Genomic DNA, 13,880 nt, shown 5'->3' on the forward strand with positions numbered 1-13,880 from the left:
GGGACTCTTCTGTTATAAATTGAAACTTTGTAAAGTCCATTGTTGTTATTCCTCTGAAAAATGTTATTTTAGTGCATGTCAGTGGTACCACTGACTAAAAACTATTGGCCTGGTTTGGCACAAGTCACTAATCTTATTCAGCACATGATGCAGAAAGTGGAAAAAACTATGGCCATGTTTTGTTAGTATATGGTACATAGGGTTCTCTCATGTCAACTGAGACCTTTTTTTGAGAGATAAATTTGTATTTAAGCCAAAGAGATCAACTCTCAAGTGAGGAGAAGAAACTAGGATGTCAAAAAACGTTTGTCGTATTTTGTTTTTGTTTTTTTTTTAAACTAACCTCTTAGGTAATTTTTTTTTAGTAATCTTGAGTAGAGATCATTTACCCTAATAAAGAGTGTTTGGTAGGACACTCAGCCAGGCGATGCTTTGTTAGGTGTTCTGTCCTTAGCAGTTAGAGATTCTACTCATTTGGCCTACCTAATACTGCCTAAGTATTTATTTTTATGTAGCACTCAGTTCATTAGCTTGTATTTATATATGTCATGGGTTCTGAGCTCCATAATAACAAGAGCTTTGTATTTCTTAACTTAGTAGTGCTAGTATTTTGCATGGCATACAGTATGTAAATAAACTTAGTAAAAAGCCATGATTGAATGATAAACAGATCTTTTCATTTTACTAAATAATGTATATTTCATGTTTTTAGTCAAAGAGAAGATCACAGGGATTGTCACTGGATTCAGTTTATCACTGCTTGAATAGGACCATCTTGTACCAGTTCTCACGTGCACACAAAACCGTTCCTCAGCAAGTAGCTCTCCTTGATTCGCTCAGGGTTCTTACTGTAAACAGGAACTTGATCCTGGGACCTGGGAACCATGACCAAGAATTCATTAGCTGTCTGGCTCACTGCTTGATTAATCTACATGTTGGGAGGTAAATCCTTTAAGTTCGATTTGCCATGTTGAATTTTTCTTTCATGCTCTTCCACCAAATTGTTTGTTCTCATTTTCCAATAATAACATTTTTCCCCATTCATCTCAGTTTTATTTAAAACTTCATATAAAAGGTAAAAGGCAAGTGTCACATTTTTGTAATAAAAAACAGTATTTTTCCCTTTAATTTGCTTTTTTTACCTTTTAAATGTTCCACATGATCATATACATATACTTAATTATAAAAAGAAAATTTGCTTCTAAACAAATAAAAGACACTATTGGAGGCTGAGAAAGGTAAAAAGAAAGTCTCACTGCAAACCCTTATTTGTTAATTGGGTGAAATTAATATTTTTCCATTGACTGCTTTGAGAGATACATTTTTAGGGTCTGTTGGGGACCAGGCATTGAGCAAGGACCTGGGATGAATGTGAGTAAGATAGACCCTGTGGCAACCCTCTCAGAGGGTACGTCCTAGGAGGGAAGACTCATAATTAGGCAAGACCGGCCAGGTGTGCTGAGTACTATGCACAAAGAAGGACAGCGTTTTGGGTACACCTAATCAGGGTCCATAGCATGGAGAAATAACTGCTAAGTTGCATCTTGAGGCTTGGTTGAGGAGGAAGTTAACCCTGAAAAGAGAATGGGGTGGACTGTTGTAGGAAGAAAGAGCAGCACGTGAGATTGTACAGATGGAAGAAAGTGTGGCACTTTGGGAAACTACCAGTATTTCTGTTACTGAACAGAGTGGTGAGTGATGAGACTAGAGAGGGGGCAAGGCAGATTGGGAGAATGTTCTTATTTAAATGAACTTTTTGTAATTGTTAGGTAAAAATGTTAATTAAAATAACCAAAAAACATTTTTAAAATTATAGCGATCATCTTGATGCTATAATTTAATTATATTTAATCAAGTGGATTCATGAGATCACCCCTTTATGAAACAGCATTTCCTAGTAGGAGGTCTGTTTTGTACATCTGTTTGCCAGTAATGGAACTTCGTGAAAGAGCCAGAGTTTTCTTGTCACTGCAGAGTACTGTTTAATCATTATGATTTTCAGTAACAGTCAGTTCCTTCATGTCGTTTAAAATGACTGGAATTTTTCAGCAATGTGGATGGATTTGGACTGGAAGCAGAAGCCCGCATGACGACATGGCATATTATGATTCCCTCTGACATCGAACCAGATGCTGGTTACAGCCAAGATATCAGTGAAGGTAACTACTTTGATTGGTGTTGGGGGTGGGGGGGGTATGCTTTTCTCTTCTGCTCATTCACTATCTAGCAAAAATTCACTAATATTTTTAAAATATTACAACAACAACAACGACAAAAAAATAAACATCAGAAACTGCCAACACTAAGAACCATTCTTCCTGTAAACCATACTTGACATGCACAGACATGTCCACAAAATAGCTCCTATATGTCAAGATGTTTGCACCATTGCCTCAACCATTGGTATTGCTAGCCCTCAACTTTTCTTAGTTTTGCTGGGAAACTAAATGATAATGCATATTTTTATAGCTAAGCGGTATATACTAACTGGTACATGCCAGAAAGAGAACTGCCTAATGGTTGTGTTAGGTACCTCACATTAGTGTATTACAAATATTGCTTAAGGCCATTTGTCAGTACTACCATTTTTATTCTTTTTCTTTTTATTAAATCTAGTTTTCCCAATGAATTTGTAAGCATTGAGCATTAAAGTCTTTGGGTAGATTAACATCTTATTTCCACATTGTTCAGTAGAAAAGATTACATAATTATGGTAGTGTTGGATCTCTGCAGCAATACTATATGGTGCTACTGTATATGATGGCATCCTTTGGAAGTCCAGCACTTATTCTTTTTCATTCTTCATATAAGTATTATTCTTCAGTCATTCACCAAAATTCCTTAGACCACTGCCACCAAGGACACAGTAGTCGTTTTCACACCTGAGTGACTGACAGTCTAGTGCATTGGTTCTCAAAATGAGGTTCCCAGACTAACAACATCTGCATCATTTGGAGAACTCGTTAGAAATGCAAATCCTTGGACCTCATCCAGATTTGCTAAAGCAGAAACTGGGGAAAGAGCCCAGCAGTCTATTTTAACAAGCCCTCCAGGTGATTTGACTTGTGTAGAGAAGTCAGACAAATTAGCACAGAGTTTGAAAGCAGAATGAAATTTAAAAGTAAAACCCCTTTAAAAATATTTATTTCCTTTTGCAAAAAACTGTCAAGAACAACCAACTTAATTTTTAGCTCACCTTAAAAGTTCAGATCTGGAAGCTACTTTGATTTGGGAAATTAGTTCTTATCTTGTAGAAATTCATATTGAAGCAAAATAATGAAATAATGTATATTATTTCCCATTTTATAAATAAAAAATGGGGTCTTTCTGCATGAGTATAGAGAATTCAAAAAGTTTTCCAAATAATCAGTCACGTCTTTGGTTGTCTGAATAATTCTTTACAGAGAGCTGGATTTATGAAACATTATTTTGACAATCAAGTGCCGTAATTGAAAGTCCTAGATGTAAAATATGAAGAAAAATAGAAACAAACTTTACTTTGTGCTTTTGATCGTTTACCTACTTCTCCCCTCCCCCATTACCCTAGGGCGTCAGCTTCTCATAAAAGCTGTTAACAGAGTTTGGACTGAACTGATACATAGTAAGAAACAAGCCTTGGAGGAGCTTTTCAAAGTAACTCTACCTGTTAATGAAAGGGGCCACGTGGACATAGCTATAGCAAGGCCGCTCATTGAAGAAGCAGGTTTGAAGTGCTGGCAGAATCATTTGGGTAAGAAAGCCTGCAGAGACCATGCAACTAGGAAGACTTATATGTATCTATCGTATATGGGTGCACTTTGGATATGTAATTTTAACTTTCCCAAAAGAAAATTGATGGCAACAATAGAAATGAAAATCAGTACAGCATTACCTAATCTAGAATGATCATGCTAAGATTTGGCTTTCTTAAAGGAGGGTTATAAATCAGACATCTATGTATTTATAAAATATGTTGGTTCCAGTTGTAGCACAGTTGCTATCTTGGCTCCAAGTCCACAGTTACTTATCCACAATTCTGAAATCCAAAGACACCCTAAAAAACCAAGGTTTTTTTTCATTAATTTGGTGTCAGAATTCATTTGATGGCAAAACATAAACTATCTGTACTTATCCTACTTGGTATAATATTTATGTATTTTGCTTCAGAAATATTAGTATGTTCAATTATGGTTTGTTACTGTTATCTTAGACCCTATGGTAGTATAAAATATGCAATGTATGTACCATAGTGCCTTTTAAAAATCTGAATTCTGAATTCCAGAGTACACCCAGCACCAGAGATTTTGGATACCATTATTATTAAAATAGAAACTAATTACAGTTAAAATAAAGGTGCATATTATTGCAGAGTTGTGAAGTTTCAACCAAATAAAAGTTTAGTTTGTGCAACAGTCCTCAAGCAGCCATCCTTACACAAGAACACCAGTACATGAATTTGTAATATCTAAAGCATGTCTGGCATCTGTAATATAAACTTCTTTTGATAATTAGAGAATTGTGGTTTGTGAACTGCTTTTGATAATTAGAGATTATGGTTTGTGACCATGATAGAAAAATATTAAAAATAAGACTAACAAAGACATGAAAAAATTGTAAAATAATCTAATTTTAATTTCATAGCTCATGAAAAGAAATGCATAAGTCGAGGAGAAGCTTTAGTGCCCACCACACAATCCAAATTGTCCCGTGTCAGCAGTGGCTTTGGCCTTTCCAAGTTAACAGGATCAAGAAGGAATCGAAAGGAAAGTGGTCTTAATAAACACAGCCTTTCTACCCAGGTACACTGTTTAGTTTAATTGATGATATTATTAGAAACTTATATTTCAAGGTTTAGTTATACTATTTACTATAATATTCTTAACATGTACAAGCTAATGATTTGAAGCAAAGCTTTTCTACATTTATGCTTTAGAAGAGGGAGAGAAATAACCCAGATTATGGGAAGTTCTCTCATTCTGTTATGATAAAATTGTACTGTGAGTGGTGTGTATTTACATCCATTTCATAACTAGACAGAGGAAGATGAGACTAAGAGATTGATATATGATCAGACCATGGATAATATTTTGCTCACTTTTTCCAGACTTTCAGTACTATTGTCATTGATAGTTGTATACCTGTTAAAACAATAATGGAACAAATAGGCTTTTAAGAAATTTTCATAACCTTCTCATAGTATATACTTCTGATTGCTTTTTTTAATATATATTTTTATTGAGGAATCTTCACACACATACATTCCATACATGGTGTACAATCAGTGGCTTACAGTATCATCACATAGTTGTGTATTCATCGCCATGATCATTTTTTCGAACATTTGCATTACTCTAGAAAAAGAAATAAGAAAAAATTCATACATACCATACAACCTACACCTCTCTCCTATTGACCACTAGTATTTCCATCTACCCAATTTATTTTACCCTTTATTGCCCCTATTATTTATTTATTTATTTATCTGTAATTTTTTACTCATCTGTCCATACCCTGGATAAAAGGAGCTTCAGACATAAGGCTTTCATATTCACACAGTCACATTGTAAAAGTTATATCTTCATACAGTTGTCTTCAAGAATCAAGGCTACTGGAACACAGTTAGTTTCAGGTACTTCCCTCCACCCACTCAAGTACACCATAAACTGAAAAAGGATATCTAAATAATGCATAAGAAAAAACTCCAGGATAATCTCTTAACTCTGTTTGAAATCTCTCAGCCACTGAAGCTTTATTTTGTCTCATTTCTCTCTTTCCTCTTTTGGTCAAGAAGGCTTTCTTGTCATTGGGGATTTCTGTCCATGTTACCAAGGTGATTTATACCCCTGGGAGTCATGCCCCTGTACAAAGGAAGGTGGTGATTCACCGCTGATTTGGCTTAGAAAGAGAGGCCACATCTGAGCAACAAAAGAGATTCTATGGAGTTGACTCGTAGGTCTAATTTTAAAAATAGTCTTAGCCTATCCTTTGCAGGAATAAGTTTCATAGGGGTGAACTCCAAGATCAGGGGCTCAGCCTCTTGATTTGGTTGTCCCCCCTGCTTGCGAGAATATCAGAAATTCTCCAAATGGGGAAGTTGAACATTTCCTCCTTTCTCGCCACTCCTCCAAAGGGACTTTGTAAATACTTCTTTATTTACTGCCCAAATTAAATTACTCTGGAACATATTGGGGCATCACACTAATCTGGGCAAAGCAACAAAATCTCATACCCTATTCAAGATTCCATGTACTTACGGTGTTCAACTAAACTGACCGTACAAGCTAAATTAAGAGATGCGTTACCCAAAATATAAATTTTGGACCAAGTGAACATCTCTTCTTTTAGTCTCACATAGAAGTTGAAGTTTTAAAATATGGACAATATCATCCTTTACCCTGTATTCTGATGTACCTTAGTTCTATCCAGATCAGCTTCATTCATGTCTCTATTCAAAGTCTGATCACTTTTTCAACTTTTTAAACAGTTCCTGTATAGGGTACTGCTGACTTTTTATAACTTCAGAGCTCTTACTCTGAGTCTCAACTGTCACATAAATACCCAAAGTTACTGGGAACAACCAGGTTATATACAAACAGCTCAGTATCTCAGAATTTAGAATTAACAGTTATCCTTCTTAAATATATGTGACTGCTGTAAGAACTTACAATTTAAGGCCCTTTGCAATAGGCCCAACCTGATAATCCATGTCTTGACTTTAGTTCACTGATTTTTTATATTATAGTTAATCCATATGATTGAGGCATGATAATATTTGTCTTTATGGTTTTTTTTTTACATGGGAATCAAACCCAGGTCCTCTGGCATGGCAGGCAAGCATTCTTGCCTTCTGAGCCACCCTGGCCCGCCCAATATTTGTCTTTTTGTTCCTGACATTTCATTCAACATAACCTTCTCATTGTATATACTTGTGTTTACTTTTAAAAAAAGGACTTATCTATCTACACCTTTTCTTCTTCATCATACTTCCTTGCCATCACAAAACCTCACTGGAAGCTGTGAAAAGGTTCTGAGAGAAACTGTGTTGTCGAATATAAATATAAACTATGTTATCAAATCCATGGATCAGAGGTTTGGCTCTCCTGGAAGGAAACTCTGAGAAAGAAGTTTAGTGTTCAGGGTGTTTTGTAGAGGGTGCCCTTGGAATCGATACCTGTGGAAAAGGAGAAGAAAGAAACAAGATTGAACAAAGAGAAATGTCAAACTGCAGTGCAGCCCCAGTGACAGCCTTGGCTGACCTTAGTGGAATACTGGAGCCAAAATGGCCTTTCAGATTTGACCTGCATTGATGGAAATGTCTGAACCTACATGGGCCCCAAATCCAAGAGCCTCCATGGCTCTCTGCAAATGAAGCAGTCACTGCAGGGACACTTGAGATGACAAGCCCTTGCAAGAAGGGCATTGGAGAGAAGGGGTGCAAATCTGTGTCCATCATACCAGGCCTCCATTAGGTTCATGATATGATGAGCTGTTCAGATTTATTATTTTCTTTTGTAGTGGTGCTTTGGGCAGAATTTTAACTAATTTTTTCAACATTGATTTCAGTGTAGACAACTCATTTTTTTCCAGTAGATCCATGAAATATTAAGATTCTTTTTCCACCCGACATTAGGAGATTTCACAGTGGATGTTTACGCATATTGCTGTTGTTCGTGATTTAGTAGACACGCAATATAAGGAATATCAGGAGGTAAGAATTCATAATCGTCATGATTTGTTTTGCATTGCTTGGATGGGAAAGGACTCTGCTTCTCCTAATATATTTCTATCCATTTTAAGGGCAAGTCGCTAAACTGCATTCATAATAAGATGATAACTTTAAATAATCCCTACCATCAGCTACTTTGGCCATTGGTTTTAAGATAGAAAAATAGGAATTTCCTGTAGGCCCTCTGCATTAAAAAAACAACAGACTAAAAGCCAGCACTTCTGAATTCACTACTGGAATCTTATAAAAAGTTACTAAATAAATTCTTTTTTATTACAAGTGCTTGTTGATTATGTCAGTGAAGAATAAATCCCATGAAATCCCCTTGGTGAATTCATAATTACTCAACAACTCATCATAAATATTTTATTTCCTAAACGTTTTTTTTTATACCTGGTAAAGATTTGTGAATGATTAACTGCTAATGTTTTATGGACATAATACTAGGTCTTCTGTTGAGTACAGGGTAGGTTTTTTTTTTCCCCAGGAACATGTTAGCACTGCTATGATGTCATGTAACTTCATGATAATTTTTTCAGTAATCTTTACTTTATAAAGAGATCTTTATTATTGAACTTATATTGTATACTTATATTGCCCAAATCATTGGATAAGTTAGTTATAATCTTCCACTATTAATATGTTCTACAGCTTGTCATTTGGCAAATAGCAAGAAATTATACCAAGTAATAAATTTCCTATTTAGTAAAATGGTTTAATTCACTTGGATCTGTCCTAGTGACCAATAAAAAAAATGTTTTTTGTTTGATTTTTATATAAACATCAACTTCTTTATCAGTATTATGTATTTATATTCTTTACCTAAAATCTTTAGAAATGTTTACTAAGCTTACCAGAAATCTGCTTTGTTTTCAATATCTCTTTATCTGTTTTCCTCTGTACATGTTCTAGTGACTATTTTCTAATTCTGAGGTAGGAGGTCATCCTTAAAATACCATATTTATTTATAAACTTATACTGGACTATTTTGATTTATTTTCACAAGTAATATTACCTCTTTCCTATGCCAGAGTAATAAAGCTCCTTCAATTTTGTATTTGACTATACTGTATACTCTACCCTGAACATATCTGTCATTTCCTTGATGCCAAAATAATGACCTTCTTGTGTGTCACCACACCAACTCCTCATTCTCATAGATAGGTTGGCTTACTTTAACCGTAAAATAGATGTAATTTTACTTATATGGTATTGACTGATGCTATGGATTGCTTTTATTTCCAAATATTAACTTGATTTTAAGTTATTTATAGGCTTTTTATTGCTCCTCCTACTTTACTTGAAAACCAACCTGGAATCTTTATCCTTAGCGCCAGCAAAATGCACTAAAATATGTGACAGAGGAGTGGAGCCAGATCGAGTATGAACTGTTACGGGAGAGAGGATTATGGGGCCCGCCCATTGGTTCCCATCTAGACAAATGGATGTTGGAGATGACAGAAGGGCCCTGCAGAATGAGGAAAAAAATGGTGCGAAATGATATGTTTTATAACCATTACCCTTACATGCCAGAAACAGAGCAAGAGACAAACGTGGCGGTAAGTATGCAGAATCAGATGTTTGCAATGGCTCTTTCAAGTTGTTCAAGCTTCTCCATTCTTTGTAAGCATTTTTCCTTATTATGTCAATTATCTAAAACATTTACTTCAGGAAATTCCACAAACTATATATTAATTTGGTAATGTCATGGTGGTGGTGGAGTATCCAAGGGAGAAATCATGGTGACATGGTTTAGACTCTGCTGCTAGACTGGCTCTGCCCCTTTACTAACTGGGTGACCTAATATGGGTCATTTCACACTTAAGTTTCAGCTTCCTTATGTCTAAAATGGGGAAAATAATAGTTCTTATAGAGCTGTTAGGAGAATTAAGTTAGTTAAAATTCATAAAGTACTTAGAATAATGTTGGCAGAGAATGAGCATTATATAAATGTTTTAAATTAATAAAATAAATGTTGGCACTAAGCAATATTTAAAGAACTATGGAAAGCAGCCAAAGAATAATAGCCTGAATATTATAGATCTTTCCATTAATGTTGAGACGTTTCATGACTGCCTCTACAGATTTAAAACATTTTCCCTTAAGTTCCTTTTTATTTAGGTAAGTAAATTATCCCATTCAAAGCCATCATTTAGCTTTTTGCACTGTATAATAGTTCACAAGACTAAAAAAAGATTTGTCTAAGTGGATAATGGCCCAAGATTCTTAATTTTTTACCTCTGGGGAAGTATAAGCTTTCTCAGTAAAGTTACAACAAATTTAAGAAGAGAAAATACAGAAATATAATTTTTATTTGGAAAATCCTCACAACACTATCCAACACTAGAAGCACTATCCAACAGATAAAATTCATGCCACAAATGCTACCAACATATATAATTTTAAATTCTCAAGTAATCTTTTTTTTTAATTATGACTGGTAAAATCATTTTAATAACATTTTAATCAAATGTATCAAAATATTATTTTAATGTGTAATAACTTATAAGACATCATTTTGGTGATATGTCATTTTTGGGCCCCAAGTGTTTGGAATCCATTCTGTATTTTATAGTCACAGAGCATCTCAGTTTGGCTGGTCGCATTTCAAGGGCTCAGCAGCCACATGCGGCTAGTAGCTCCTGTACTGGATGTCACTGCTCTGTTATATCCCTGACCATTAGACCAGTGTTTTGGTTTTTGAAAAAACTGTATCCCTTTTTGGCAAACATAAAATTCTCATGCCTTCCTTTAATATCATTTAAATTCTCAAAAACTGATTAATATTATGGCTTTTTAAAAAGATAGAAAAGCGTATTCTAAAATTATCCCCCTCCTCCAAAATCTGATCTGTATCTTAATTTTTCTAGTCTGAGAATCACTGTCTGCATTACCTTTAAATAACCTCTGGCATGAAATTGTTGCTACTGCCCACAAAGGAACACATTCCATGTTTTGTTTCACCGTACTTTTTAACTGTCTCTAAATAAATCTAGATTATTTGTAGGACTTGTGGGACTCCAAACAGAAACTCAGATCACTACAAAGAATCATCCCTTTATTTTGGGTATATTCTTGTTGGATAATAGGATTTATAGTATCTGAGAAGTCAGACAGTCCATCCACCTGCCCGAACAAATGAGGAATTTTTGTTGTATTTGATTAAAAACTTCAATTTGAAACTCCCATGGTTTAAATGCCTTCATATCCATGGCTTTAAATTTGATTCCCTCAGTAAAGGAAGAAACTTAAGACTTGTAAAGAAATTTAAGACACAGGTATTTTAATATATAGTTCAGGTCATATAATGTGAGGCATCCTAAATTGCTCCAATTTCTGTTTTATTTTTTCTCTGCAGAAAGCCTGGTATCATTTATTTTGTATTCTTCTGTGCAATATCTCTGTCCTGGTGTGACTTAGGATATGGCTTAGGCCCTGTAATATATACTTAAGATACTTAAATAAAGATAATTTTCTGAAGTCCACTCTGCTCAAAGCTATTTAGTTCTATCAAGAATGCTGTACTTTTTCATATCTGTAACTTAAAGTACTATGATTTCAAATGCTGGCACTCTGTGTAAAAATTTAATTCATTCATAATTTTGTAGCCTTTTACCAGTGCATACTTTTGCAAAAGCAAACAGTAATACATTCTCAAATTATATATCTTTTTTCCCAGTTTTTTGCCTTTGTCTCGCTGCTGCTGACAGAGTATCTAGTACTTAATAAATGCCGAATGAAAAGACCAATAATACGCTGTCTTCTAGACAACAGCGCTCTGTTGTCTATATTTTGCCCATTGCTTCCTATTCCACATTAGTATTTTACTAATTCTCAAATTTCCCCACAAAGGAAGATTTTGTGATGCCTGAAATTTATACAATTTGGAGGAGAGCTCTTTAAGAAAAACAGTACAATATTACTAGAACCCCTCCCTCTTCCAGCCTTTTGATAGGGCACCTTGGAAAGTGAGTGCCTTGAATTGTAAGCTTCATTAACGTCTTTGTAAATCCACCTCTGCTCTGAACTATATTAAATATTGCTTACTAGGGTTAGAGATCAGTTAGCTCTTCTTTTCGATTCCTGTAAATGTGTTGCTCTCCTTGCATGCATATATTTATAATTTATAGTCAGTGGATTTTGTGATATAACAGTTCTGTGCCAACCTAAAAATAGTTATTGTTAATAAATAGTATTTAAGTTTTTAGTCCTGTTAATCTGGAAGAATGCAGTGATGATAAAAAAAATCCTTATCTTAAAATCTTTAAACATTTAGAAAATGAATCCAGTGATTATTTCTTTAATCAGTAAACTCCCAGTTCTTAGTCTTTTATAATAATGTTACCCAGTGTATGAAAAAATAGCTTACCTGTTATTCTTAGGTTTTAAATTTCATTTCTTGTTTTGTAAACTGGATGTTTGTTTATAAAATATAGAACACAGTTTAGTATTTCATTTGCTGCAGACTTAAAAGCTGTGAAAGTTTATCACCTAAAATTATATTACTAAATGCAACAATAATAATGATCATTAATATTCTAAGAATTAGGTACCTGTGGAAAATGTTGTATTCACACATGAAAATAATTTATCCTCTCTGCACAGTGACTTTCCTAGAGGAAGAGAGTAATTTGCATAATGAACATAGCAACACTAAATTACACTGAACTTCTTCTGTATGCTAAGTGGTCATATCAGTTATAGATAGTGTTCAGATGTGAGCCTGGGGTTGCTATGATAAAAACACAAAATCTTGTTGTTTCTAAGCAGTTGTTTCATTACTCTGAATCCTAAGGAAGGAGAATAAGATCTTATATTATACCATTTTTTTAAAATCATATTTAAATGCTAAAACCTGGTTTTAATTCTATCACCCCTTATTTTCACAAAATAGTAATTTCAAACAAATATACTCTTCTCAAAGATCACTGGGGTAAAGACCTTCCTGTCTAGCTGTTAATATCTACTGCTTAGAAGCAGGCATGTAAATGACTCACTCTAAGGGTCCTTATCTAGTTAAAAGAGTTTTTAAATGTAATATATGTAGAAGTCACAAAATTCATAAAAACTAAACTACTTATTCAGGAATTTTCATTTCCAACAAAACAGAAAATCTGAAGAAAGGTCTATTAGATTATTCTCTAGAAATTCTGACCAGGAAACCTAGATTTCTATATAAATGTAATTATATAATTCAGTGATAAATTTTTAAAATAAAAGGAAACCATGAAAATGTTAAAATTGTTACTATAACATATATCTTTGCTATTGAATATTGTGCCTTTAGTAAAATCAAACCTCAATCGGTCAATTGATCAATAAGCAAAGTTGTAGTAAGCCAACACTGTACATGTGCTGCAGAGAAAATACAACAGTATACATGGTAGACTCTGCCCCCGTTCAATTTGGAGATATATAGTAGAATTTATAGAGAACATCAGTTATATTTGACAGCGGTAATAAGTCTGTTTTGTTAAATTGGTTTATCACATATCTGTCCTGCAACCCATCTTCTTTCTTGTGTGAATTTCAAAGTGAGTTGCCTACGTTAATATCCTTCTCCCCAAACACTTCCACAAGCATTCATAAATTAGAGCTCATAAATTAGAGTTCAGTATTTATTTACAATTCTTTTTTCTAATTAGGGTAAAATTTATATACATTGAAATACTCAAATCTTAAATTTACCATTCAGCGAGTTTGACCAAGGCATTCACTTGTGTAACCTAAATTCCTATTAGGATATAGAATACTTATGTATACATTTTTCTTCCATATAAGATACATTATATAAAGTTTGCTGTTAGAGTTGAAGGTTTACTAAAACTGAAATATTTTGAAAGTGTGCCCCACTAGAACACATATGTTTTGCCTAGAGAAGCAAACCTTTGTGAAAATGTTTTTGCCAGCTCCTGTTTATAGGAAGGAAAGGTAACAAGTCATCTCCAGATATCAACCATGAATAAGACGAAAAGTCGGTAGTAGTTCCTGGGAACGTTATTATCTGTCTGTAGCTATTTGTGTGTTTACGTGCATAAGCCATACAGGTCAGCAAGAAATTACCTTCTTGGAAATGAGGATTTTACTGATAATAGAATATAAAGCAACAGCCTAGTTCTTTAAAACACACTGTACAAACCTGGTTTGATCTAGTCTACCTTCTGCTGTCTTTCTG

The 13,880-nt window shown here is 34.3% G+C and overlaps 1 protein-coding gene across 8 annotated transcripts in view; it reads left to right on the top strand.

The window, feature by feature from the left end:
- Positions 1-13,880, top strand: part of WDFY3 (WD repeat and FYVE domain containing 3) — a 348,587-nt gene that overhangs the window by 277,662 nt on the left and 57,045 nt on the right. For all 8 annotated transcript variants that reach the window (XM_077142948.1, XM_077142947.1, XM_077142952.1 and 5 more), the window contains 6 exons: positions 713-942; positions 2,050-2,159; positions 3,548-3,730; positions 4,621-4,778; positions 7,610-7,687; positions 9,037-9,264. In XM_077142948.1, the coding sequence (XP_076999063.1) occupies positions 713-942; positions 2,050-2,159; positions 3,548-3,730; positions 4,621-4,778; positions 7,610-7,687; positions 9,037-9,264 (987 nt within the window). The remainder of the gene's footprint in view (positions 1-712; positions 943-2,049; positions 2,160-3,547; positions 3,731-4,620; positions 4,779-7,609; positions 7,688-9,036; positions 9,265-13,880) is intronic.

Source organism: Tamandua tetradactyla, chromosome 24, assembly GCF_023851605.1.
Source record: "Tamandua tetradactyla isolate mTamTet1 chromosome 24, mTamTet1.pri, whole genome shotgun sequence".
NCBI classification, from domain to species: Eukaryota; Metazoa; Chordata; class Mammalia; order Pilosa; family Myrmecophagidae; genus Tamandua; species Tamandua tetradactyla.